General features: G+C 64.4%; 1 protein-coding gene across 5 annotated transcripts in view; it reads left to right on the forward strand.

The window, feature by feature from the left end:
• KIAA0753 overlaps positions 1–24302 on the forward strand; it is a 45394-nt gene extending 21092 nt beyond the window's left edge. For 2 of the 5 annotated variants that reach the window (XM_080825957.1, XM_080825956.1), the window contains exons 8-18: positions 1372–1604; positions 4800–4966; positions 5845–5964; positions 6689–6781; positions 9547–9625; positions 10537–10620; positions 13057–13242; positions 14097–14178; positions 16820–16940; positions 17312–17536; positions 23028–24302. In XM_080825957.1, coding sequence (XP_080682083.1) covers positions 1372–1604; positions 4800–4966; positions 5845–5964; positions 6689–6781; positions 9547–9625; positions 10537–10620; positions 13057–13242; positions 14097–14178; positions 16820–16940; positions 17312–17536; positions 23028–23145 — 1508 coding nt within the window. In that variant the 3' untranslated portion in view covers positions 23146–24302. The remainder of the gene's footprint in view (positions 1–1371; positions 1605–4799; positions 4967–5844; positions 5965–6688; positions 6782–9546; positions 9626–10536; positions 10621–13056; positions 13243–14096; positions 14179–16819; positions 16941–17311; positions 17537–23027) is intronic. The other 3 variants (XR_013968122.1, XR_013968123.1, XM_080825958.1) reach the window with 3 other exon arrangements.
• Positions 24303–25371: the final 1069 nt, after the last annotated feature.

Below are 25371 nucleotides of genomic sequence, written 5' to 3' on the forward strand. Positions count from 1 at the left end.
AGCATGGTCTCTGGCTGGAGCCCAGAGAGCGCCGAGCAGATGCCCGAGCGGCGAGTGGGCAGCACTGTTCACCGTCCCCTGCGCTGCTCCCGACCGCGGGGTGCTGTTGCCACTCCGCGCGCAGCGCACTTGCTCAGGGCGCAGGACGGGTGACCCTCTTCCTCTTCCTTCGCTCGTGTTTCTCCTGCCGTCCCTACAGCCCGGTTTCAGGAGGCTGCACTGTCTGTCTCTGCGGTCACGGCCCAGTCCCCTACTCTGACTCCCTGACACCTCCTCCTACCCCTCCTGCCCTGTTCAGTTGGGGTATTCGCGTGAGCCGTCTGTGATCTTGTGGTTCATGGAATTGTCGGCTGGTGCGGCTCTTCAGCGGCTTCTGGAATGTTCTCTCAGTGGTCGGGTGCGTCTCTGTATCCCGGTTGAAGGGAAGGATGGTGGTCCCCTCCCTGCCATCCTCAAGGCCCTCAGGCTCTGCTGCCCCACCCCCTTCTGGGTCGCTGCTGGTTCATGCACATCCTCGCTGAAAAAGGAAAGGCTTCAGGGTGCGAAGCACAGGGTGCTTTCCCTCATGTTCTCGCTGGTCATCTTGAAGCACCGAGTGCAAAGCACTTCGGGGTGAGCCTGTTGGGACCCACTGAGAGGCCTGCTGGGACGCCGGCTGAATTTGCGCTCGAAATGACGGGCTACCAAGGGGAGGGCTCGCACCTCCACAGAATTGACTTACTCGGATCTTCTCTCCTGTCTTTAGAATCACTGTGAGCGCATCTTTGTTAGTTTCTTCCTGTGCCTGAGAGTTCGTGCTGCCGATGCTGATGGGGTGCTTTCCCTCATGTTCTCGCTGGTCATCTTGATACGTGGGAATGATAGGGATTTTCGTGTATTTTTTTCTTATCCAGAAACCCTCTTCCTCATTTAATTCTGTATAGATCCTCTTGGATTTCCTACATGGAAAACATCTCATTTCCAATCAAAGACCGTTTTGTTTCTTTTCCCGCTGCAAATTGAACAGCGTGGATGGATGGAGGTTTTAAGAAACGACAGTTGAATGTTTACATCTTAGAAAAAACACGTTTGGTGACCAGGCGGGGTGACCGCAGACGAAGAAGGGGCGGGTCAGGAGGCGCTGTTCTCACAGTCACGGGATAGTGCACATCTGCCCCGGCTGGTAGGGGCGGTCAGGGCTGGGGTCCGAGGGACGGCGAAGGAGCACGCGTGGGAGGGGAGCCTGGGCGTCAGCCACGGCCTGCGGGTCTCTGCCTGTGGGTCCCTGTGGGAGTCACAGGGCGGGGAGGGACTTTGGCAGTAAAATGTGTCTCTGCTGGCAGACTCGGCTAGGTGTCTGCAGCTTGTCTGTCCTTCTGAAATGTCCTACAGATAACTGTCCTGCTGGGGCAGCGCCTGCTGTGACCTGGAGGTTGGAGAACGGGCTGGATGTGATGGGTGCAGAGATCCTTCCGGAAGAAGCCCCGTCCGCTCCGGATCGCGGCGCCAGCTTCTCAGGGGATCCACTGGCCCTGGCGAGAGCCCGAGTGGCAGCGGGGAGGCCCACGGCCAGGAGCGCGGTGCTTCGGAAGGAGGAGGCCCGGGCGCTGGCGAGGCCACCTCAGGTGCGGAGCGGCCCCTTCTGCGGCCCGTGTCCCTGGTTGCCGGCTGAGCCCACGGTCCACCGGCTGAGCCCACCGTCCGACACAGCTGACTTAGCTCGGCTCCGGGAAGTGTTTGTTTGTTTGTTTTTTTCCTTAGAGATTTTATTTATTTATTTGACAGAGACACAGCGAGAGAGGGAGCGCAAGGCGGGGGGGGGGAAGCAGGCTCCCCACTGAGCCGGGAGCCCAATGTGGGGCTCGATCCCAGGGCCCCAGGATCATGACGTGAGCCGAAGGCAGGCGTTTTAACGACTGAGCCCCCCAGGCGCTCCTGGTGTTTGGCTTTTTAAGGAAAAATAAGAGTTTTTAATACTGCTCCCCGGACCGGGCGTCTCTGTTGTCCTGGTTGGAGAGCCGCCCGTGAATTTGGCACCGCAGCCTTAACCGGGCAGGCTGCTCTAACTTTCCGCTGCTTCTGCTTCTGCTTCGGAAGTGCGGGATGGGAGGGGGTTGAGGTGTGCTTCCTGCTGAGGGCAGACATCAGTACCTCATCCCTCGGTAGGAAAAGGCCTCACAGGCTCGCTGCTGCGGGTTTGGGAGGCAGCTGGCTTGAAGCCGTGATAGATTCTAAGCTTCTGTTTGTGGCGTGACTGCAGCGGAGAACCTGCTGGAAGATGGCCTCCCGGTCCGAACACCCTCGGTGTGCTTGGCGCTGGCGGGCCTGCGTGTTGTCAGGTGGTCCCCAGCACGGCGTGGAGCGCTTGTCGCTGGGACTGAGGTCCTGGCTTGACTCCACCTCGTGGGGCATCATCGGGCAGGCGGGACTGGTCCTGGGCCATGAGCCCATTTCAGCCTTCTGGAAGAGGTCACGGGAAGAGGTCTGCCCGGTGCACGGAGGAGGCATGACGTGTTTCAACCAATATCGTCATGCGGCTTCTCTCTTTTTTTCTTTAAGAGAAAACATAAGGATAAATGTATTTTGTGTGTATATCTATGTATGTGTAAAGGGTGGTAAATGCAGGGTGTCCAACTTCACCCCTCCCCTGACCCCCATCACCTCCCCAGGGGTACAGAGTACAGCATGTATGTTCAGTATAGGAGTGCTCGGTGTGAGGGATGCTCAGTGTGGGCACGCTTGGTGTGAGGCACGCTCGGTGTGAGGGACGCTCGGTGTGAGGGACGCTCGGTGTGAGGCACACTCGGTGTGAGGGACGCTCGGTGTGAGGCACACTCGGTGTGAGGCACAATCGGTGTGAGGCACGCTTGGTGTGAGGGACGCTCGGTGTGAGGGACGCTCAATGTGAGGCTCAGTGTGAGGGATGCTCGGTGTGAGGCACAATCCGTGTGAGGCACTCTCGGTGTGAGGCACGCTCGGTGTGAGGCACAATCAGTGTGAGGCACACTTGGTGTGAGGGACGCTCGATGTGAGGCACAATCGGTGTGAGGGATGCTCGGTGTGAGGCACAATCGGTGTGAGGGACACTCGGTGTGAGGCACAATCGGTGTGAGGCACACTCGGTGTGAGGGACACTCGGTGTGAGGGACGCTCAATGTGAGGCTCAGTGTGAGGGATGCTCAGTGTGAGGCACAATCCATGTGAGGCACTCTCAGTGTGAGGCACGCTCGGTGTGAGGCACGCTCGGTGTGAGGCACAATCGGTGTGAGGCACGCTCGGTGTGAGGGACGCTCGGTGTGAGGGACGCTCAATGTGAGGCTCAGTGTGAGGCACGCTCGGTGTGAGGCACAATCGGTGTGAGGGATGCTCGGTGTGAGACACGCTCTGTCAGGGACGCTAGTGTCAGGGATGCTCTGCATGAGGGATGCTCGGTGTGAGAGATGCTCGGTGTGAGGGACGCTTGGCACGAGGCACGCTCGGTGTCAGGGACACTCGGTGTGAGGCACGCTCGGTGTGAGGCACAATCGGTGTGAGGGATGCTCGGTGTGAGGCTCACTCGGTGTGAGGCACAATTGGTGTTAGGGATGCTCGGTATGAGGCACAATCGGTGTGAGGCACGCTCGGTGTGAGGGACGCTCGGTGTGAGGCATGCTCAGTGTCAGGGACGCTAGTGTCAGGGACGCTCTGCATGAGGCATGCTCGGTGTGAGAGATGCTCGGTGTGAGGGACGCTTGGCACGAGGCACGCTCAGTGTAGGCACGCTTGGTGTGAGGGACGCTCGGTGTGAGGCACAATCGGTGTGAGGGACGCTCAGTGTGAGGCACAATCGGTGTGAGGCACGCTCGGTGTGAGGCACGCTCGGTGTGAGGCACGCTCGTTGTGAGGCACGCTCGGTGTGAGGCACAATCGGTGTGAGGCACGCTCGGTGTGAGGGACGCTCGGTGTGAGGGACGCTCAATGTGAGGCTCAGTGTGAGGGATGCTCAGTGTGAGGCACAATCTGTGTGAGGCACTCTCAGTGTGAGGCACGCTCGGTGTGAGGCACAATCGGTGTGAGGGATGCTCGGTGTGAGACACGCTCAGTGTCAGGGACGCTAGTGTCAGCGATGCTCTGCATGAGGCATGCTCGGTGTGAGAGATGCTCGGTGTGAGGGACGCTTGGCACGAGGCACGCTCGGTGTCAGGGACGCTCGGTGTGAGGCACGCTCGGTGTGAGGCACAATCGGTGTGAGGGATGCTCGGTGTGAGGCACGCTCGGTGTGAGGCACTCTCGGTGTGAGGCTCACTCGGTGTGAGGCACAATTGGTGTTAGGGATGCTCGGTATGAGGCACAATCGGTGTGAGGCACGCTCGGTGTGAGGGACGCTCGGTGTGAGGCATGCTCAGTGTCAGGGACGCTAGTGTCAGGGACGCTCTGCATGAGGCATGCTCGGTGTGAGAGATGCTCGGTGTGAGGGACGCTTGGCACGAGGCACGCTCAGTGTAGGCACGCTTGGTGTGAGGGATGCTCGGTGTGAGGCACAATCGGTGTGAGGGATGCTCGGTGTGAGGCACGCTCGGTGTGAGGCACGCTCGGTGTGAGGCACAATTGGTGTGAGGGATGCTCGGTGTGAGGCACGCTCGGTGTGAGGGATGCTCGGTGTGAGGCACAATCGGTGTGAGGCACGCTCAGTGTGAGGCACGCTCGGCGTGAGGCACGCCCGCCCCCAGGGTTTGCGTGCTCTCCACGCCAGCTTCTCGTGCAGTATGGGGACTCCCAAAGCCTCAGGTGAGCTTCCCTGATACCCGTGTGGCTCTCAAGCTCATGCCCGTCTCCCGCAGGGACTGCACAAAGCTGGAAGAGGAGGACTGACCCGGTCCCAGAGCAGAAGCCGACTGCGGCGCACGACGGTGTCCTCCAGACTGAAAGTGAGCCAGCAGCCTGTGAGGGACAGCAGGGCCCCTTGGGTGCCTCCGAACCCCACGTCCCCACCAGCGTCTCCCAAGTGGTACGTGGTGGGGTGTGTGCTCCGCAGGGCGGGTGCCTGTCGCTTAGAGCTGACGGACGGCAGCGGCCCGAGTTCCCACCAAGCACAGAAGCGTCTGCGGCTGAGAAATACGGGGGAATGTTTGTCCAGAAGCCTCTTGGAGCCTTTGTCCTTCCCACGGGGGTGGGAGCCTCCCGTGGCCGCCGACCTGCTGTGGGCGTGTGGTTCTGTGTAGGGGTCGCAGGTGTGCGCCGACCTGTGTCGCACAGTGGACCTCGCGGCCCAGTGCCGGGAGCTGTGCCTTCCTGGTGCGGAGTGTTCCGTGCCGGCGCGGGGCCTCAGCCCTGACGGTCTTGGGGGGCCCTTCAGTCGGTCTTTGCTGGGGGATGAGTATTTGAAGAGAATCCTAATCTCAAGACGAGACTGTGAATCCTAAAACCGTGGGGCTCTTGCCGCCGCTGGGGACAGTGAGGAGGGAGCGGACTTTACCGTCTGCCTCCGCGTTAGCACACGTGGGGGCGCGGCCCGTCCCGCAGAGCGGGGCCGGCAGGTGGCAGGGAGCAGCCCGGTGGGCCGGGCCGAGTGCGCGGATGTGCCCGCTCGTCAGCCCTCGGAGCTGACGCGGCAGCGACTCGGGCGTCGAAGGTCTTGCTTACGCAGCAGGGCTGGATCCGCCATCGGGCCTGGTTTCATGACTCCTCCGCTCTGAAGCGTGTGCTTTCCCGCGCGGGTTGGAATAAAGACGCGGGTTCCCCTGGGGGTTCATGTGGACCTCTGTGGGCGGACGCCGCTGCGGCCCTGAGCCGGGGCGGGGGTGGGGGGCGTCCAGGGGGCATGCGGGAGGTGATGCGGGAGCCGCCGGGCCGTGCTCCCCCAGCGGTGCTCTCCCGCGTCCGCAGTGCTGCCTTGCTGAAGATGAAGCCGAGCCCCAAGAGTGCCCCAAAGGAAGCGTGGCCGCGGCAGGACGAGGCTCAGGACGAGAGTCCACGGAGGGACGCTGTCGCGCAGGAAGCCGTGAGGTTTGTGCAGCCGGTTTTCTACTTCTGGGAAAGGAGGAGCCCCGGCACCCAGGGTCTGCAGCGGACCCTTGTCTCTGGTGCGCGTGATGCCGGTTCTGTCCCGTGCCGGCCACCACGCTCTGCCCGACGGCCTCATGTGGACGGCGACCCATTTTCTTGGTTCTTCGCCGCCATGGGTGTGTTGTCACTGGCTGCTCGTTTGTGTGCGGTGCAGCGGTGAGCTCTATGGGAACTTCCAGAAACGGTTGGAAGACGGAATCCCAGCCCCCGAGACTTAAGTCGTAGGCGGGGCCTGTTCCCACCGACCTGAGGCGGAGCCGGAGGGTGAGGAACGGCGGCTGGACGGGGACGGGCTGCTTCCAGCTGCAGAGAGACCGGCTCCAATCGAGCGTGAGATGAGAACGTTCCGGAAAGAGCAGTGATGGTGGGGCTCTGCGTTCACGTGGCCAAGACTGCTCTTGCCTTATGGACTATTGTGTCATTGGATGCTAGTCCCGTGTCTGAAACTGAAGGACACAGAGCCCCCCGTGCGACAGCCCTCGTTCCTGAGTGTGCGTGGGTGGTTCGGGTGGCTGTCCACACTCACTGGGAGTGCGTGTGCCCAGAGCCGCCTGTGAGGAGCTCCCGCGCCAGAGGTGGGGTCCCCCATGGAGCCCTGACCCTGGCCCTGACCCTGGCGGCATGCGGGGTGAGGTAGGGTGGTCTGACACCGCTTGTTGCCCAGCAGGCTCGCTTGGCTTGATGCCGAAACTTCCAGAACAGTGAAGGAGCTGGAGGAACTGAAAGCTGGGGCCACGGACGAGACACAGAGGCGGGGGTGAGTGCCCGTGTCCCAGGTGGAGGGCGCTGCAGGGGCTGTGCACACCTGGGTAGCCCCCAGCGGGGCGCGGGTGGGGCCGGGACAGCTGCTGGGCCTCTGCGCTGTACCCGAGGCCCGCTCTGCTCGGTGTGGACCCCGGCGGGACAGAGGGACCGGTGGGGCTCAAGGCTGCAGGAACGAGTAGGAAGCTGGCATGGGGTGGGGGTTTGCATCTGAGCGGGAGTTGTGAGGGCTCGCCTGCTGCCTCTGGTCTGTGCGCTTGTGCCCCCAGGACCGCTGCGGCCTGGCCTCGCCGCGTGAACGTGTGTCCATGTGACCGCATGTGCGGTCTTTGCTACAAGTGTCCCTCCTGGGCAGAGATGCTGATCATCGTCGGTGGGCTGGGAGAGCTGAGAGGTCGGCCTCGCGTCTGCTTGTCCCCCTGCCCCTGGGTGCTCTGCTCTCGGTGAGCGGAGTGGACGTGCGTCTGGTCCCAGGGTGGTGTGCAGGCGCTTTGCTTCGGGGTCCACTCGAGTGGAGGGAGTTCGCGCCCAGCCGGACGCTTGTAGTCGGAGGGGTCTCTGGCGCTCTGGGGCCAGCCGGGCCACTTCCCGCCTCCCCGATCACAGCTCGCCCTGCGGCCACCCTCCCGGTGTGTGTGCTGTCAGCCCTCACGCCACGCTCGTGCCCTGGCTGGCAGGCTCTGGCCCCCTTCTCTTTTGTCTGTGGTCGAGGGTTCGAGCTATACCGTGGCAGGGGCGCGGTCGGGGGGCGCGGCCGACTTGGTTACAGCTCAGTCCTGGTCTCGGGGTCCGGGATCAAGGCTGCGTTGGGCTCCTTGCTCAGGGCAGAGTCTGCCTGAGGTTCTCCCCCTCCCTCTGTCCTTCCCGCCCACTTGCTCGTGTGGTCTCTCTCGGACGGACGGAACAGAACAGGTGCACAACCACAGAGCCGTGGGGTTGGAAGGGCCTCACTCGGCCGACCTGTCCACGCGGTCGCACACGGCGTCTGCGACGGGACAGCCCCGCTGAGGCAGTCCCTTCCTCTGCCTGATAGCCTTCAGGAGCAGCCCTGGGACCCCTACCCGCTGTCCTTCGGCCAGGGAGCAGGACGGCAGCCCACTGGGCCCCGTCATCCCTTCGGGCGGTCATCTGTGAGAAACCATGCACGCGGCCCAGAGTACTAGGGACAGGAGGTCCGTGCGCCAGCAGCTCTTCATGGGAGTGGGCCCCCGCTGACCGTCCGTCCTCAGTCCCTCCCGGGTCCCTCCTCAGTCACTCCTCCCCCCGGAGCGAACCACCGTCCCGACTCCTCCGTTCGTCTTCCCATCGCCCCCACCCGTGAGTCTGCCCCCGACGGCCGTATCCCTGACGGTTTGCTGTGCAGGGCTGAGGTGCTGCCGCTGCGAGGGGCGTGGCCCGGGCAGCGCGGTGTCTGGCTCCCGGCAGAGCTGCTCGTCCATCCCAGGCTGTCGGCGGGCCGGGTCACGGGCAAGTCCTACGTACGTGTCGGGGAGGTGTCGTCAGGGCGGGGTCCCGCGTTCAGTGTGGGGCTCCATTCCGTCCCTTGACCTCGCTGACGTCTGCCGCTGTCTGCAATTCTGGGCCCTGGGGTGAGCGTGGGGTGGCGTCCGTGGTTTTGCTGTGCGCCTCCTTGCGTCGGCTGAGGCTGTGTGCTGTCGTGCCAACTGTGAGGCTCTCCGCGTCCGGGCGTGAGCCGGTGCAGACGGGCGCGCAGCAGCGGGGGCTTGCCTGCGAGCGAGCTTCCCGATGGGGTCTTGATGAAGTAGTTTCGGGTCCTGACGGAGAGGAGTTTGTCGGCGTTCTGTCGGACGGCCACACAGATGGTCTGTGCTCTCCCCCAAGTGCTCTGCCGCTGTGCTGGGTTCTCCCGTTTGCGGCCCACCGTAAGCCGGCGTCCGTGCGTGACACCAGGTGCGGCTCCGTGCGGCTCTCTCCCTGCGGAGACACGCCGCTCCAGCACGGCTGAGCTTTACTCCGGGGCGAGCGGCCGCCCTGCTGGTGAGGGAGCTTCAAGGGTCGTTAGTCCTTCCCGCGGGGCGGGTCAGAGGGTCCGGACGCTGAGTCTCTGGTGGCCGGTGTCCCAGGAGCGTTCGGCGTGCCTGCGGGCCCAGAGACGCTCCCGAAGGGGCGGCCAGACTTCCCTCCCGGTCAGAGAGGGGCCCCCAGGCTCCCGTCTCCGACGTTTAGGCCACCCCCAGGCCCCCACCTGCCTGCTCCCAGCAGCCCTGTGCTGTGAAGTCAGCGGGGCCGCGCGCGGCCCCTCCACTTTCCCCATGACTCGTCCAGAGTTGAGCTCGGCTGCTGGACGCGGTTGGTTCCCACGCTGTCCTGTTTTCCAGAAGCATTTTCCTTTCTCTCTGTGGGTTTGTGTCTGACTCCGCGATAACAGGGTTTGGAGAAGGAACAAAATCAGTGTGACTTGTTCGGTCTTCTGTGCTCTCGAGTTGTGGAAAGGCGGCCATTTCTCTTTGGAAATGTCCCGAGAACCTCGCTTACCCGTTGAGACGGGCAGAAGTGGCCTCAGCAGGTCCCAGACCGGCGGTGCACGGCTGCGGAGTGCTTGCTGGAAAGGCTGCATCGCGGCTGACCGCAGGTCTGCTCTTTAACAAGACCCCTGGGACGTCGTGTCGCTGTCAAGATGAGAGCAGCTCCGTGGTTTTACACTCGTTTCATTTTTCTCTGCCCAGAGCGGTACCTAAATATACAGACTAGGATGTTGTCTTGCTTCTGATTTTAATTTTGGATTTTATTTCCACATAGCATGTCGGACACCCAGCTAGCAGACAAGGTGGAGAAGGCGGTCCTGGAGCGTTTGAAGCCTCTTCTGGTCACGGCCCAGGTAACACCGTCGCTTGCCCTTGGAAGCGCCAGACTGAAAGGCCTCCGTGAGGCCTCGCGGCTGCCGGGCCACACCGTGCTGCATGTCTGCCTGCGGCACTGCCCGGCCCCGCAGGGTCCACGGGGGGGTCTGCAGTGCACGTAAGGGACCGAGACGGGAAGAGGGAGTCCCACGTCTGAGAAAGGGGAGCTTTCAGTTTAGGGAATGAGCTGAGGCTCCAGGCTCCGTTGTTAACAAGATAGATCTACGGGTGGTGTCGGTGCTCCTGCGTCTGCGCGAGTCCTGGGCGCTCTCATCTCCGTGGGCGGGACGGTCGGCGCAATTTCCCCCGGGCTCAGGCCTGTGCGCAGACTGCCCCTTCCTCTCGAAGAGGAGGTGTCACGCAGTGTCACCGGCAGCTGCCATCCTCCCGTGGGCAGTGAGCCAAAAGTGCCAGCCAGCAGGGCACGGGTCGTGGAAATAGCCTTGTCTGTGTGGACGTGGAGGCCACGGGGAGTGTCATAATTTCATGTGGAACGAACGGTGTTCTGGGGCCCTGAACGGCCATTGTGGTCCGTACCTCCAGTGTAAGAAGCGCGTAGTCGTCGTGAGAGTCCCGGGACGTCTCAGGGTAGAGCGGAGGGAGGGCCATCCCCAGCCCGGCTGGCCGCCTCCTTGTCTCCTCGCTGAGTGAACCGGCACAGGGATGTGGAGCAGCTGCCGAAAGACACACGGCCACTCTGGCCGTGTCCAAAGTCGGAGGAGGAAAAGAGGCAGAAAGCCAAGAGCAGCACGCGGCGTTTCTGTTCCCGAGGACACGAGCCGGGAACTGCCGTGGAGCCTGACGGAGCCACAGCCGATGCCGGACATCGCGACGGCTCACGGGCCGGAGATCGCGATGGCTCACAGGTCACGCTTGTCTGTTTGCACAGAGGGTCAGCTCTTCTCAGGAAGCAGATCCTCAGCTGAGGGACCGGCCGTCAGCAGACGTGGCCACCGGCCAGCCCGCGGAGGAGGTGAGCGCGCGGTGGCGTCCTGCCGACACTGCCGTTGTGTCGTGAGAGCGTCCCGGCCGCAGGGGAAGTACACGGGTTCCCGTGAGCACCGCGGATCCTGCTCCGGGACGGGGAGGCGACGGTTCCTCTTGGCTTGCTGATGCTTACAGCGAGATCTCGGGAGCCACAGGGTGCTGTGAGCCTGGTGGGTCCGTGGCGCTGTCCTCTCCTGAGGACAGAATGTGGCTGTGGTGCGTGGCTCTGAGTGCCGGCGGGCTGCGGCCTGAGAGCAGCCACTGTCTCGTCCTGCCACGCAGCCTGGCTTTGCTCACAACGGGCCTGACGTCCTCTGTGCCGAGGGCCCGGTGCTCACTGCTCGGCAGGCTCGCTCGCTGAGTGCCAGACAGTGCCCGGGACTGAGCAGGGAGGGGTCGGTACGATTTGGGGAGCACGAGAGCACGTGCTGTGGTCGGGTGCCCTTGCACATCCCCCCGGAGGACCTGTGTCTGGCCCGCGCAGGAGTGTTGCTGCCCGGCGGGCGCTCGGGCTGTGGGGTGGGGGTGGGCCTCCGCTGGGCTGGAAAGCGGCCGTGGCTGTCTGTGCCCGGACACGGGGCCGAGCCGGTGCACAGGCCCAGGCTTAGGGGTAGTGGGGCCAAGCGGCAGCAGCCCGGTGACGCGGGGTCAGGAGGAGCGCGGATTGGGGGGGCGCGTCCCACGCTGCAGCTCGGGCGGTGCCTGGTGGCCTCGTGAGAGCCTGGTGGGTACGGCTCCCGCCTCACTGTCCCAGCCTCGTGTGGCGAGTCGCGGGTTCCGCCGCTTCTGAGGCCGGAAGCCGAGAGCGTGACCCACACACCCAGTGCAGCCCCCATGTGCCCCGTGCAGCCCGGTCCCCAAGCGGTCATTCCTCCTGGCCGAGCATCTCGGCTGGAGCAGCGTCCCCGAGGGATCGGCAGGGCCGTCAGCAGAGCTGTCAGCTGTGGGTTTGAGGGTTACCAGCCTCGCGTGTGAGAATTAGACTGTGTAGACCGTGGCACTAGGTGGTCTCGAGGAGAGTTGTGACGAGGACTGCAGCAGCCCTGTCAGCAGCTAGTGTCCCGGGGTCAACGTGTGAGTCCCCATGGAGGTCCCCAGGCAGCCCCGGGAGGGTATGTGTGTGAAGACTCACTGAAGTCGGCCCGGCGACGTGGGGACAGGCGTGTGCTGTGACCCTGTAGGACCGGGGGCCTTCCCTTCCACGCAAACTCTCCAAGTCCCATTTCGAGAGGGAAGGAGATGTTCGTGTCCCGCTCTCGCCGCGTTCGCTTGCCGACACGACCTGAGCACCTCAAGGGTCCCTTTCGAAAACGCTCGAGTGTTTTCCGAGTTGAAAGCTGTATGTGCACGTGGCTGAAAATTCAGTCATTCAGCACAAGTGTGGCATGGAAGTTAGACCGTCCTGCACAGGAGCGCCGGGGCGTTCCGTACCCGGCTTCCGTCCTTCTGTGTCGGTGACCTCCGATGACCTCTGGATCAGCGTGTCGGGAGCGTCCTTATCTATCTGAGAGCACACGGGCTTCCTGACGTCCTGTCGTCCATAGATGAGAAGTGGGACACGTGCAGACATGCGTCTGCGTTCACGAGACCCGTGCTCCTGGGCTCCTCTGCTCTAGATGTTTCTGTAACTCCGTTGTCTGATTATTTGGGTAATTTTTATTTAACTTAAGGTTGGGCGTTTGTTCCTCTCTCTATTGGCCACGAACACATAATTTTTCTGATGTGCGAGAGGGTTTTTTGAGTTGCTGCGGGGGGCACTGTTGGGTCGCATCCCCACGCCGGTGCTCACGAGCCCTTTCAGCTCCGAGGCAGGACGGCCCCGTCTCCCTGCTGAGGGTGAGAGCGAGGCTCGGGCTTGTGGGCCAGCGGGCAGCGCCGGGACCGCGCGCCCCACGAGTGTCTCCTTCCGGAGCCTGATGCCGTCGCTTCCCAGCATGTGTTCCTCGTAGATCCTCTCAGAGCAGGTCACAAGCGCGTCTTCGCGTCTGAAGAGTTGGAGCGCGCAGACGCTTCGCAAACCGTAGAGCGCCGTGGGGCGTAGTGGGCACGGGGTCAGCGGGAGCTGGCAAAGTGCTCCCGGCTTAGGGTAGAGAGCCCGGAGTGAGGACAGAGCGTGAGGAGCCCCATGATGTCGTGAACAGATGCTCTTCCAAAAGCCTGGAACCGCATGAGAACAGACCTGTCGTCGGGGCCCGACCCGTGGGCCAGTGGGCTTTTTCTTTGGGTGCGGCACGAGGACGTGTGCTTCACCGGCTGGTGGGTGCCGCTCACGGTCGTGTGCCTGGTTCGTGGCGACATCTGAGCGGCTGGTGGCCGCTGTGCTGATGTGGCTGCTTTGGGCTCACGGGCGCGGCAGGTGTGCGACGTGAGGGGCTGGCCGCCGGCCACCTTTAAGTCTTCGTTGCCTCTCCTTGCTACACAGGCTGCAGCTTTGGACCGTGCACCCCACGGCCTTCACCAGCTGGGGGACTGTTTGGAAAACGCTGCCCACGGGCCCTGGGCCACGACCCACTGTGCGGGCTCGGAGTCGGAAACCTCAGCTCCCGTGGGGGACGGCAGAGGCAGCCCGGACCTGGAGAGCCTGATGCTGCGGGTGGAGGAAATGGAGGTGAGGTCCGGGGCGGCCCCCCACGCTTCTGCAGCCCGGGCGCTCGTCCCGGCCCCACCATGGCCAGCATCGGGCCTTGGGAGAGTCACTCGCTCTCCCTAAAAGTCAGGGGTGTTTGCGAATGAGAGCAGGTGTGAGGCGTCCGCACCCTGCCGGACACAGCTCAGGATGTGGCGTCATCGGTAGGCGATGGGAGCCCCCCTGGGACCAGAGCTGGGGCCTGGACTTCCCCACCCACCCCGGCACGGGTTCCCCGCGGATCGCGCAGCATCTCTTCTCTACTTGCCGTGACGCCGCATCAGGACCTGGCCTGGGCCACGGAGTGTCCAGTGAGGCTGCGGCCGCGGTCGCCGGAGCTACGCTGGGGCGCTGGGTCTCCTGGCCCCCGTGGTAGCCGGTCCCGTCTAAGGGCCCCGTGACCGCGTCTCCGTTTCGATTTGCTGCTGAGTAGAGACAGGAAGACCGTCTGTTGTTGGTTTTTAAAAACACAAAGTTGTGTCGTTCGCCCCCGTGCTCACAGTTCCCTTCCCGGGGGTACCCGTCCGGCCTGCGGAGTCCAGAGCGGCCGGCTCTAGCCCCGTGGGGCGATGGAAACGTCAATTCCGACGGGGCCCACGGCTCACGTTTGAAGTGGTCAGCGGCCCGTGGAACAGGTCGCCCGTCACGACAGGTTCTCGCGGGCAGTGCTGGTCTCCGTTAGACGGGTCAGATGAACTCTTCGTTAAATTTTAGACTTGGCCTCGTGAACGCTCTCGCTGCCCGTTTCCGGCAGTGCGCTGCATCGCGTCGGTGAGCTCTTCTGGTGCGGAATGAAACTACTTTTTGTTCATATGTTAAGTTTCTTTTTTTTACAGAAATACCGGGAGACAGTTTGCCAGAGATACAGTAAGATCGTATATGCTGATCCTCACCTGTGGGGGCAAGAGGGAAAGACGGGTGAGTGTCCCCCCGCCGCGTCCCCCCCGTGGCCCCCCACACCGTATGCCGCAGGGTTTCGGACGCACAGGAACGTTGCAGACCTTGGGGACATGCACGTGCCTGCTCGTGTGGCCCGCCCGCCAGTCCCCTGGGTCTGGGTGCGTGTCAGAGCATGGCAGGTGTGGGCGTGCGTGACCCTGAATGCTGCAGCATGTGTCTGCAGTTAGAGGGTCGCGTTTCTCTGCGGCTTTTTCCTTTTGAGATTAAACTTACATGTGATAAAAAGCACAGATGTTAATTGTGTCCTTAGATGGGTCGTGGCAAATGGGTACACGGCCGGCTTCTTGCACGTGGACACGCCTCCTGTCGATCCGTCTGCCTGCGGGTCCTGGGCTCTTGGGGACCAGCGCGTGTGAGCACGTTGGTGTGTGGCCTGCGCGGACGCCGGCAGGTCCCGGGACAGGGCCGTGCTTCACTTCGGGGGAAGCTGCCAGGCCTGTGCCCGGGCGCCCGGCGGTCTGGGACTGCAGCCGTGGTGACGGGCGTGGACTCGTGTCTCGTCGTGGTTGTTTCATGCCCTTGATGAACGATGGCGTTTAGAACATCTCTCTGTGACCGTCAGCAGTGGCGTCTGTCTGCCTGAGGCTTCCTGGCGCTTCGTACGTTTTCGAGCGTCGTCGAGTCTTTCGTCTGGAACCGTGAGGTCCTCTGTGTTCTGAGACAAGTGCTCTGTCAGCTGCGTCCGTTGTCGTCCTCATGCCGGCTTTCGCGAGCTGCGACTCACCTTCCTCTGACTCGGCCTTCGGAGCGCGTGGCTCGGCGGTTTCCTGTGTGTTTGCGGAGCTGCCGGACCCCGGGACGCGTCGTCCCCACACGCCGGCCCTGCTCCCACGGCTGCGGGTCTCCTCGGACGGACGAGAGCCAGTGTTGCCCGTGCTTGTTCTCAGGTGTAGCTTGTTGTAGGGACGTTTCTGACTTTGAAAAGTCTAACATCAACTTTTTCCGTTTTTTTGGGGTCTAAGAAACTTTTGCCTACCCTCAAGTTAGGAAGGGGGTGTCTTTTCTTCTAGAAGCTTTTCGAGTTTAGCTTTTGTGTGTACGGTTGGGTCCGTCTCGAATGAAAGTTGGCCTGTGACGTGAGGTGGAGGTGAGGGTCCGGTTTTGGTTCTCCCGAGGGACAGCCCTGCGGTCCCTGGCTGTCCGCGGAGGAGACGCCCACTTCCCGCTCCCCTGCTGCACGTGGACCCAGTTGCCGGCTCCCGTCACGGCTGTGGCCGGAAGTGCCGCTCGTCGGTGGCCGCCTCATGGCCGTGGGGAGGTGCCGCGCATGGGACGTGAGCACGGAGTGTTGGTGGGGGGTGGCTGCTGCTCTTCTAGAATCGGGCTATGGGGTATGACCTGGGGGGAAGTGTGCACCGTGCCACATGCCGACGGACGTGAGCCGTCTAAGCGCTGATTTGGGTCTTTCGTGTGTCCTGTGGTTCTCATGCCCCTGCCCTCTGTTCGTGGTGTGTCGCCCCCTCAGCCGACACCGTGAGGTGCCACAGCCGCGCAGCCGCTCTGGGAGGCTCAGGTCCCCTGGTCCCACCCGTGCGGGGCTCCTGCCGCCCCTGCTCTGGAGCTCGGCTCCTCCCTCCCTCCCACGCCTGCGAGTTCCCGTGGCTGTCGTGCCCGTCGTGCGTCGGGGTCGCTGGTGGAGGGATTTCCCCTCCCAGCCAGGCCGCAGAGATGAGGCCGGGGTCGGTGCCCTGCCGTGTGCGTGCAGCGGGTCGCGTTGTGCATCAGCCGGCCGTACGCCGGACTCTGCTCTCATTTCAAGGACAGTTCAGGCCGTTAGTCGCTGCTACTAGCACATGAAGGCTCGGCGTGCCCCGACGAGCACGGTCGACCCCGAGAGTGAGCACTCCTTGCCTGGGAAGTCCCGGGGTCCCATGTCTGTCGCTCTGGTTGCGTGCCCAGCTGTACCACAGAACCGCCCCGAGAGTGGTTTTTCCCTCTCTTGTCCTCTGCTCGTGTGAACAGTGGGCAGCTGTCCTGTGTGGCGTTTTTGCAAACGCTGAGGGATGTAGCACCTCCAACAAGGACGCCGTAGGCGCGTCGGCGTGAATCCGGCTCACAGGGCTCCTTCCTGGAGAGCGGCACACGTTCTCTTCCTTTACGTGAAACACCCTTCAAGTTTCAAGTGACCCGGAGCTCAGAGGGCTGTCAAGCTCAAAGCTCGTTAGTGAGCCCGTGTCCTGACCCCCGGCGATGCCCAGAGACAGACTGAACCGGCTAATCAAGCGTTCCGACGGGAGCGCTTCTTTCCTTCCCCAGTAATCAAACCATCTCAAGGTTAACAACGAACCCAGGTGCTCAAGCGTCCGCGAGTGCTGGCCCTGCCGGGAACCTGCCTCTCCTGGGGCTTCGCACGAGCCTCTGGCGGAGCGTCCTCCAGGCTCACAAGGCTCCTGAGCGGGCTCATCGCGTCTTAACACTGAGTCCTTGTCGTGACTTTAAGTTCACCTTCTCTTTGCAAACCGGAGTCTTTGCCCTGCCGGACCGCGGTCAGGTTTGAGAGACAGGCTTGTGGCCTCGCCGCGGGTGCGGCTGCGAGGATGGCTCTGGGACGCCCGCCGGCGTGTCTCCGCGCGGCCACTGTCTGCCTCTCCTCTTCTAGGGCAGGCACCCCCAGCAGTACGTGAAAGGCCTCTCTCTCCTCATCCAATCAGGATCACAAAGACCCCAGCTCGCAGAGACCCCGACGTGAACATCGTGTTGGAAGAACCCAGGAATGCCAAGTGAGTGGCGCTGAGACCCGCGTCAGACCCGCGTCCGGGCGCTGGCTTGCCGCTGGGAAGCCCCGGGGTCCTTTGATTCCCACAAGACAGAGCCAGACCTCCCGAGCTCCGGGAAGGCCCCGGGAAGTAGCGTGCTTGTGGGGCGGGCGGGCCTCCGAGGGCAGCGCCACTGTCCCGACTCGTCTTCTGTGACAGACCTGCTTCGAGCGCGCACTCTGGCCTCCGGCGCAGGAGCTCCCGCCTTGGGCAGGGCGAGCTGGGCGCGGTGGGGGGTGCTGGCTCTGCTCAGGTGGGAGGTGGGGCCACTCAGCCTTCCTACGGTGAGCTGGACGGTGAGCTGGACGCTTTCCTGACCGCCTTCTTCCCCTCAGTTCCCTGGACGAAAGCCTGGGGACGGACGAGAAGTCTGAGAAGAGCGGGGCCCCCCTCGCGCCCCTCCTGGAAGAGTGTCCGCAGAAGGACGGCCGGACCGCGCTGCACGTCCCCCCAGGCCTGCGGCACAGCATTGGCGACTACTGTAGCCGCTTCGAGCAGTACCTCCGCCTGGTCGCACATGAGGCTGTGGGTGCCTTCAACCCGTGGCTATTGGCTGAGAGGTGAGTACGATGTCGTGGCCGCGCCAGGGGGCCAGGTGCCGAGCAGGAGTGCCCAGAAGGCTGGCAGAGGGACAGGCCGGCATGTGGGCTCCCTAGGCGGGCTCTCTCTGCCACCTGCCTTTTCACGCAGAGGAGCTGGCGAAGCAGGTGCCTGTCACTGTGTCGGGAGCGCTGGGCAGCCTCCCTGTTGGGTCCGTGACCAGAGCCAGCTGGGCCGGGGCGCCTCCCAAGAGGGGTGGCTGCCTGGGGTCCTCCTGCTGCTGGTACTTGGAGAAAGAGTGTAAACCGTGCGTTGAAAGGCACGTGTAACTCTGCTCCTTTGAACTATGGTGCACGTGGGGATCCTGGCCGGCACCTGATGCAGCCCTGCGGACGGCTGCCGTCCCTGTCCCTGAACGGGTGCCGGGCTGCGGCCGGCCCTTCCTCTGGCCACTGCGGGCCGGTGCCAAGAAATCCTTCCCACCATGCCCTGCACGCCTGCCCTGCACACTCGCCCCGCACACACACCTGCCCTGCACGCCCACTCGCCTGCACACCCACACAGTCAGACGCTCCCCTTACGATGTGTCTCTGGCCTCCATGCCCCACTTGTCCCCTGAGACCCTCTTTCCTTCCCCCCCAAAATGGGCCCGACCGCCTTCTGGATCTGCGGGGTGGCTCTTGTCCTGGGCCGTCCCTCTCTCGGCACCTGTGCGAGCAGCCCCCGCCCCGCCTCCCCGGGGTCTCCTCTCTGGTTTGCCCAGCACACGCTGCCCCGTGCAGGAAGGCCAGGCTGACATTCCGCGTCTGTGCACCTCTGTGCCGTCTTCCCCGCGGCCTCGCGGCTGCTGCGTTTCCATCGCGGGTGTCCTGGTTCCGAGCTCGCAGCTTCCTTCCCTTGCCGGGGTGCAGGGGGCCCCGCGTGCACACTTGTCCCTCCCCTCGACCCTGGGTTCCTCCCTTCCGCACGGCCCCTTGGGGTTCCCATACCTGCCCTTCGCCCTCCCCAGTCTCGGGCGTTTCTCCCGCACTTCTGTCGTGCGTGGTCTCCTGCCAAGACTGGGATCCGTTTCCTTGTCTTGCTCTGAAGTGGCATCAGGTGGCTTGTGTCTGTCCCCTGCGTTGCCCCTGAGCCTTCCCTTTCCCGTGTCCTCCGAGCCCTCGATTGTTCTGCGTGCACTGCACGTTTGTTTTCTGGGGAGGAGGACGGGGAAGCCTGCTGGCCTCGTGTGTTCCCTCGCGCACCGTGGGACGCTCCCTCCTCCCAGACCTGCCTGGGTCGGTTAGGCTGACGGGCCTGCGGCACATCCGGAACGAGCCGAGGAGGACAGACCGTCCGTCGAGCGGTCTTCCCACGATCTGTGATGCCTTTCGTCCACCGTCCCGGTCCGGGCCCGAGGAGTCCGAGGGTTAGGGGCAGCGGCCCTTCCGTGGGGCTTCCCGCTGGGTCGTGCAGGGGCCGCGCGTGTGCACGTCCCGGCTCCGAGGGCTCCCGCTCCGGTCTCGTTCTCTGGCGGGCTTCCGGAGCTGAGGGTCATGTCCACTGCATCCTGGAGTAGCCACTGGGGTGAAGGGAGTGGGCTCAGCTTTACTTGTGCTCTTCACGCCTCCGCTGCCCGCCCCGGAGAACAGCGCCGTTCCTGCGTGGGAGAGGAGCAACGGCGCGATCGGTCGTAAGGGCGCTGGCGGGAGCGGCCGGGGCGGTGTCGCGCTCAGCGGAAGCAGACTCGCAGGGGGTCCCGGATACCTGTGGCCGGAACAGGCCGGGGGAGCTGCGAACTTACCCGTCCTTCGTGAATCCCTGTCGTACTCCGTGTCACCTGAAGGCTGTGTGGAGCCGTAGATGATGGCCAACGGGGACGAGCAGGAGCATCGGGGGCCGTCGAGCCGCAGACGAGGGGCAGGAGACCCAGCTGCCGGGAGCGCCGCGGAGGCCATGGGCAAGGGGAGACGGGCGCCCGCGGGCGGAGGCGTGGGTGCAGGTGAGTGGGAGGGGTGGGCGGACTCTGGGCAGGACTCACGCCGGACCAACCAGGACGCGTGTCCTTGGGAGTGAAGGACGCGGACACGCGGGGACGGGAGCCCGGGACACTGTGAAGGAGGAGCTCCTGAGGAGGAGAAGTGAGTTCTCGGAAGTTACGAGTACGACGGCCAGAGTCACCGGAGAGTTCACAAGCCAAGCCAGGTCCCCCCAAAGCGGGCGGCAGAGCGAGCAGACGGCAGGAGAGACAGGACTTTGCAGCTCCGCCGCTGGTTCTGGGAGTCACGAGTCTAGGAGACGTCCCGGAGCTGTGGGTTCAGCAGCTGGACCGTGGGTCGCGCTCTGGAGGCGGGGACGTCTGAGGCCAGTGTGCGAGCGGTCTGCTCTCTGGGGAGATGGCGGCCGACCCCCCGGGCCCCTTCCTACAGGGCCTGAGCGCCCATCCGCCCCCTGGGGCTGAGGCGTCGACAGGCTTCCGTTGTGGGGACACAGACGTTCGGGCCGTGGCGGCAGCCTCTGGCGGTGGGAGCCGCGTCCGGGAGAACAGGGAAGGGGGCGTGGGAGACGCCCCGGAGGCCTCCCGCCCGGGGCGAGTGGGCATGTGAGGAGCGAAGGCACAGACCGGGCGGAGCGCGCCTCGCGTCGTCACTACAGGAATCCACGTGGGCGTCCTGTGTTGGGGGGCAGGCGACAGACGGTTCCGGGGAGTCCATTGGGCCCCTTCAAGAACCCGACAGGAGAGCGTGTCGTTTTCAGTACGACTCCGCTGGAAGACGTCCGAGTGTCCCTCAAAGTCTCTCGAGCTCAGAGCTCGGTGAAGCCGTTGAACAAGGCGGCAGAGTGAAGGCGCCGTCTGGAAATCCGCCGTCACACGCAGTGCCCGGAAACCCGGTGGCCGGGCAGTGGTCCTCAGTGAGCCCCTGGGGGCGTGGGGCACCGGCACAGCGTGGGCATCAAGGAAAGCAAGACAGGACTTAGGAAGTGAGACTCCAGCGCGGAGAGCCATCAGATGAGGGGAACGATTGAGTGGGTATGGGGAGCACCTGCCCTGGTGGAGGGAGGACGGAGGGCCGTGGAGGGTCGGTGGGAAGGTGGAGGCAGGAAGGAAACAGGCTGTTACCCAGGGCACGGGGGCACCTTTGCATCTGTCTCATAGTTTGGGGTGGGCAAGGGCCAGGAATGTTGAGAGCATAGTGGGTGATTCTGGTCGTGGTGGCCCTGGAATTTGGACCACCTCCCGCTCAGGACAGACAGAGCCTCCACAAGCTACGAGCTAATGGTCAGCCCGGGGGGCATGGGGGCCTTTTGAGGACCTTCGGAGACGGAGCCCGGGGGTGGGACCCCAGGATGTGCCACGGCAGCCTGGGAACGCTGCTTGCGGGGACTGGGACCCTGTGGGCAGCGCTCCGGGCGTCAGGACGGGGCTGGGCGTGCTGTCCACACTGCTGGAGCCTCGGACCGTGGGTTCCAGAAGGTCTACAAGCCCCGAACACGGAAAGTGAGAAGAAAGCCACACATAGGCGCATGTTGCAGTTTTCTTGAAAAATAAGAGGAAACGTGAAAATCACTCGGAGGAGGGCGGAGCGGGAAGCAGAGCGCTAGAGGCTGGGGGACGCGGCGTCCCGTAAGGGCAGAGGGGAGAGGGGCGCCGCTCTGGCGCAGGTGCGTCGCGGAGGTGAGGGGTTCCGACGAGTGAAGTGAGGACACCTGTCACCGGCCGCTTCGCCATAGGAAATGGCAAATGCGCGTTCCTGGGGCAGAGCAGGAGCGGCGCAGAAGAGAAGTGAGCACGGGCGTGTGTGCGGCGGTGGGTGTCTGTGGGCACAATGACGCCCGCCCACGTCACAGCAGGACGAGCGTGACTGCTCTGGAGCCTCTGGGAGCCACCCGGGAGACGGCGAGAATGTCCACGGTCAGGCTTGGCGTCTGGGCACGTGGGAGCAGAGTGTGCAACGTCCACAAGAGCAGTGAGGAATAAATACCACAAATCCCCCCAGAGCGGAGCAGGAGAGGGGAGGGAGCCGGCGGACGAGGAGAGAGTACCGGCTTCGCTGGCAGCGAGGGGCTCTGACGCATCGGGGTTGCACTGAGTGAAGACCGCACGCGTCGGGGGAGGACGGTCCGAGCCGCAGAAGCTCCACACGTCTGGGTGGGGGTGGCCGTACGCTGTGCCTCGGCTGGGGGGACCCGCGTTCGTGTTTCTCACCCATCCCCCCAAACCCTCTAGCTTGGAATGAGCGGAAACTCGAACCTCCCGGTATTTCCCACCAGTAACACGATCTAGGGGAAGGAGCAGACGGCATCTGGTCTGAGTGGCTTGGACACGGCCTGTGCGCCCTCGGTGAAGCCCGGAGAGCCGTGGTCACAACGTGTTTCTGCTCGGTGGGCGTCTGGCGCGGACACGGGAGGGTGGATCCGGTTAGTGCGTGCGTCTGTGCACCACACGGGGAGGCCGGACACAGGATGGACACGGCAGGTGTCCGTGTGTCCATTTGGCCCGTCTGCTGAGAGCGCCTCCATGCCGTGGCCCCAGGAGCACAGAGCACACCGGCTCCTGAGCGCCGTTCTCCCCACAATGTGCCCGAGCCCCTCGGGGAAATGGCCGGGTCTGGGTGTGGGGCTCGGAGTGGGCATGACAGCCGAACCGTCCCCGAGCCAGGAAGGTGGGGTCAGAGGACCGGGGGTAGTTGGGGAGACCCGGGAGCAGCTGGGGGGCGGGCGCCTGTGGCCGTGTGGAGCACGGATGTCAGAGGGGCAGTGTGTGCACAAATGCCCGGGATCGGTTACAGACAGGGCTGGCCAAGGGCCGCGAGCCCCTGCTGCTGGGAATGAAGGAGGGAGGGAGGGGCGAGCACGCGAGTCTGTCCGGGAAGGAGAGCCCCCTGCAGCCATCCGACGGCGGCCGGACCTGCACCTGTGCCCAAGTCCTGCGGCCGGGCACCCCTGCCAGGGGGGACTGGCACGGCCAGGGAGCTGGCTGTGTCCCCGCAGCACCGCTGCAAGCCACGTGGGACGGCCGGATGCACTGAGGGACACGGCGTCCCTTCTGTGGCCTTGGTTCCACAGGCCTGGACTGGGGGACATTCCACGAGTAAAGGTTTTGCTTTTTTGGAAAATGTCCAGGTTATGAGAGAGGCTGGGGGCGGCCGCAGACGTGCAGGGTTGCTGGAGAGGCGGCGGGCAGCGGCTACAGCGCTGGCCTGGGTTGGGTCCTGCCCCAGAGTAGACGCTGTGTGGCACTTGGCGGCCGTGAGCCCATGTCCTGTCAGTGGCAGCCTGGGGGTGACTGTCCAAGAGGAGGTACCCGGGGGGCGGGGGCGGGCAGTGGTGGGGCATCCATGGGGACGCCAGGCCCCGCCGCAGCCTGGCTGTGGGGTCTGGGCAAGCGGGGCCTCCGGCCTGGCGTTCCCTGCGCAGAGGTGCCGTGGCCCCGAGTCTGCATCTGAGGCTCGGGGCCGCCCGCTGGGTGAGTCCCCGCTCCCGTGGCCGTGGCCGTGGCCGGGCCCCTACAGCTGTGTTGTTTGTCTTCAGCTTCTCCGACGAGCTGGTGGATGAGGCTCTGGAGGCCGTGGCCGCGGAGCTGGAGGACGCGTGCGAGGACTACGCGGAAGCCGTGTTCACCTCAGAGTTCCTGGAGGCCACGACCTGAGGGCTCCGTCTGCAGTGGACCTCCTCCCTGGGGCGCACGGGAGCCCCTGAGCCCGGCTGCCCCTCTGTGCCTCCTGGGTGCTGCCCGCGGGGAGGGGGCCCCCTTTGCATCCTCTCGTGGTCGTGGCGATGGCTCTGGTGGTTGGTGACGGAGGGCAAGGTGTTTCTCAGCGCCCAGAAATTGTGAGTTACGACAATATAATAGTTTCTCAATGTGTAGTTTCCCTATTGAAATCCTATGTTTGTTTTGCCGCTGAGTCTGGTGGCAGGAGCGTCGGGAACGGTGCTGGCGGGTGTATTTCCTGGGGGTCCACGCTGCTGCCCAGCTGCCTGCGCCCGTGGCTCCTGCGCTCCCGTGCTCCCGAGCTCGCTTCCGTCCGTCCCTGCGGCGCCACGCCACGCAGACGGGGCCCGCCAGCCCTTAGCGTCCCGCCAGCCGGTTCTCACCCCGGCGGTCCTCTGCATCGTGGTCCGCAGCCTTCTATCGCCCTGGCGGCCGCGTCCTGATGTCCAGACTGTGTCGGGACGCAGGGGCCATCGGAGGCCGTCGGGAGGGTCCCGAGCTGGTGTCCCTGTCCTCTGGGCCAGCCTGTTCACACCTGTGGACCCACAGAGGACCGGGTGGGAGGAGAGGACTGGGCCAGAGGAGAGGACCCGCCTGGATGTGGGAAGCCTTGCGGGTCCCCCGGGAGTGGAAGACACCCGAGAGCCTCAGTCGTTTCGTCCCCTCCAAGCTGTGTTTTACCGAGAAGTGCCTCTGGCTTTTCAGAAACAGAAAAGGACTGTGTGTAGAAGTACAGCCACTTCCTGGAGGAAGGTTCTCGCCGTCGGCTGGCCTGGGCTCGGCTCGGCCGTGGATGATGTGACTCTTTAGGACGCGGTTGGTGTCACAGCTGGACTTTCTCTGGCACCGGCGTGTTTGAGGCGACCGCGGGAGCGGCTTGGCCACACCGCCGCGTGCACACCTGGGGCGGGGGTGGTGCTGGCCTTCTCGATTTCGTGTGGCCTCGGGACCGAGAAGGCTCTGGGCCCGAAGGTCGTCCCCACGTGGGGCACGTGGTGCGCCTGCATTGGCAGGCGGTGACCTCGGTGGCTCGAAGTCGTCGGTGGGGCAGTTTGTACCGTGCTGATTTTAAATAAACTCAGGATTTTCCAGTACGTGCGTGTCTGTCTGAAACGGTCCACACCCCCTCGTCGCCCACAGCAGGCACCCGCGAACCGACCGCGTCTGATGAGGGCGCGGGGCCGTGGAAAGCAACGGTAGCGACGCGAGGGTTGGACGTGCGCTCTGTGCGTCCTGCGCGCGTACCTGCCCCTGGGCTGTTGGCTCCCGCGCGCCTCCCGTGTGCTGGGCGCTCCGTGCGTTCTGAACTCGTGCGAGGAGGGCCGTACCGCTCCCCCGGGACGGGTTGTACAGGGGCCGGGGGGCCCGGCCCGTCTCCTCGGTGGCCCGACGCGGGGTGCCACGTCTGAGGCGCTGCTGCCCTGGGAATGCCGGGTCGGTCCGAGAAGTGCCGCAGCGGCCAACGGGACCCTTCCCCCTCCCTCTGCCGGTGGCACTGGGGCCCCAGAGGGAAGGGTTTGGGGGTCTCCTTCGTCCCTGCCCGCGAGGGGTGGAGGAGGAGGAAGGGTCTCAGGGAAGGCCTCGGGGCCAGTGGGACAGGAAGGGCCTCGGGACAGGGTCAGCGAGTTTCTGGCCTTTCTGGCAGCAGGAAGGCGGTGAGTGGCAGGTGGGTCCCCTGGCCGGGGCTGGGCTGTTCATGGCGGCCGCGGCTCCGGAGCGGAGACGCGGGATCCGGTTAGAGCTGGGCTGTGGGGCTTCCTCCAGACCTCGGGAGTGTGACCAAGCGTCCTCGGTGAGGGTCCCGGGAATCCCCTGTGGGGACCCCAGTGAGCCCCAGCCTCCTCCCACCCCCAGCCCACCCGCCCCCTCCCCTCCAGGCACTCCAGGCCCACCCGGGGACTCGCCCTTCTCTCCTCCTTCCTGCAGCCCCTCCCATACTGCCTGGCTCTTCCCTCGGCCTTGGCTGGGGCTGGGCTGCAGCGTCACAGGTGGGCCTGAGAAGCCCCCGCCCCATTGGTCTCAAGGTCCAGGTCCCCCTTCCTGGCCCCTCCAAGAAGGCAGAAGTCGAGGGGGGCCCCCTGAGGCTGGGGAGGGGAGGCGGCCGCCCTCAACCTGCCTCCCCCTGCCCCACCCCGCTGAGTGTCTGTCTCTCCACCCGGCCCT

Source organism: Martes martes, assembly GCF_963455335.1.
Source record: "Martes martes genome assembly, chromosome: 16".
In the NCBI taxonomy this organism is placed as follows: Eukaryota; Metazoa; Chordata; class Mammalia; order Carnivora; family Mustelidae; genus Martes; species Martes martes.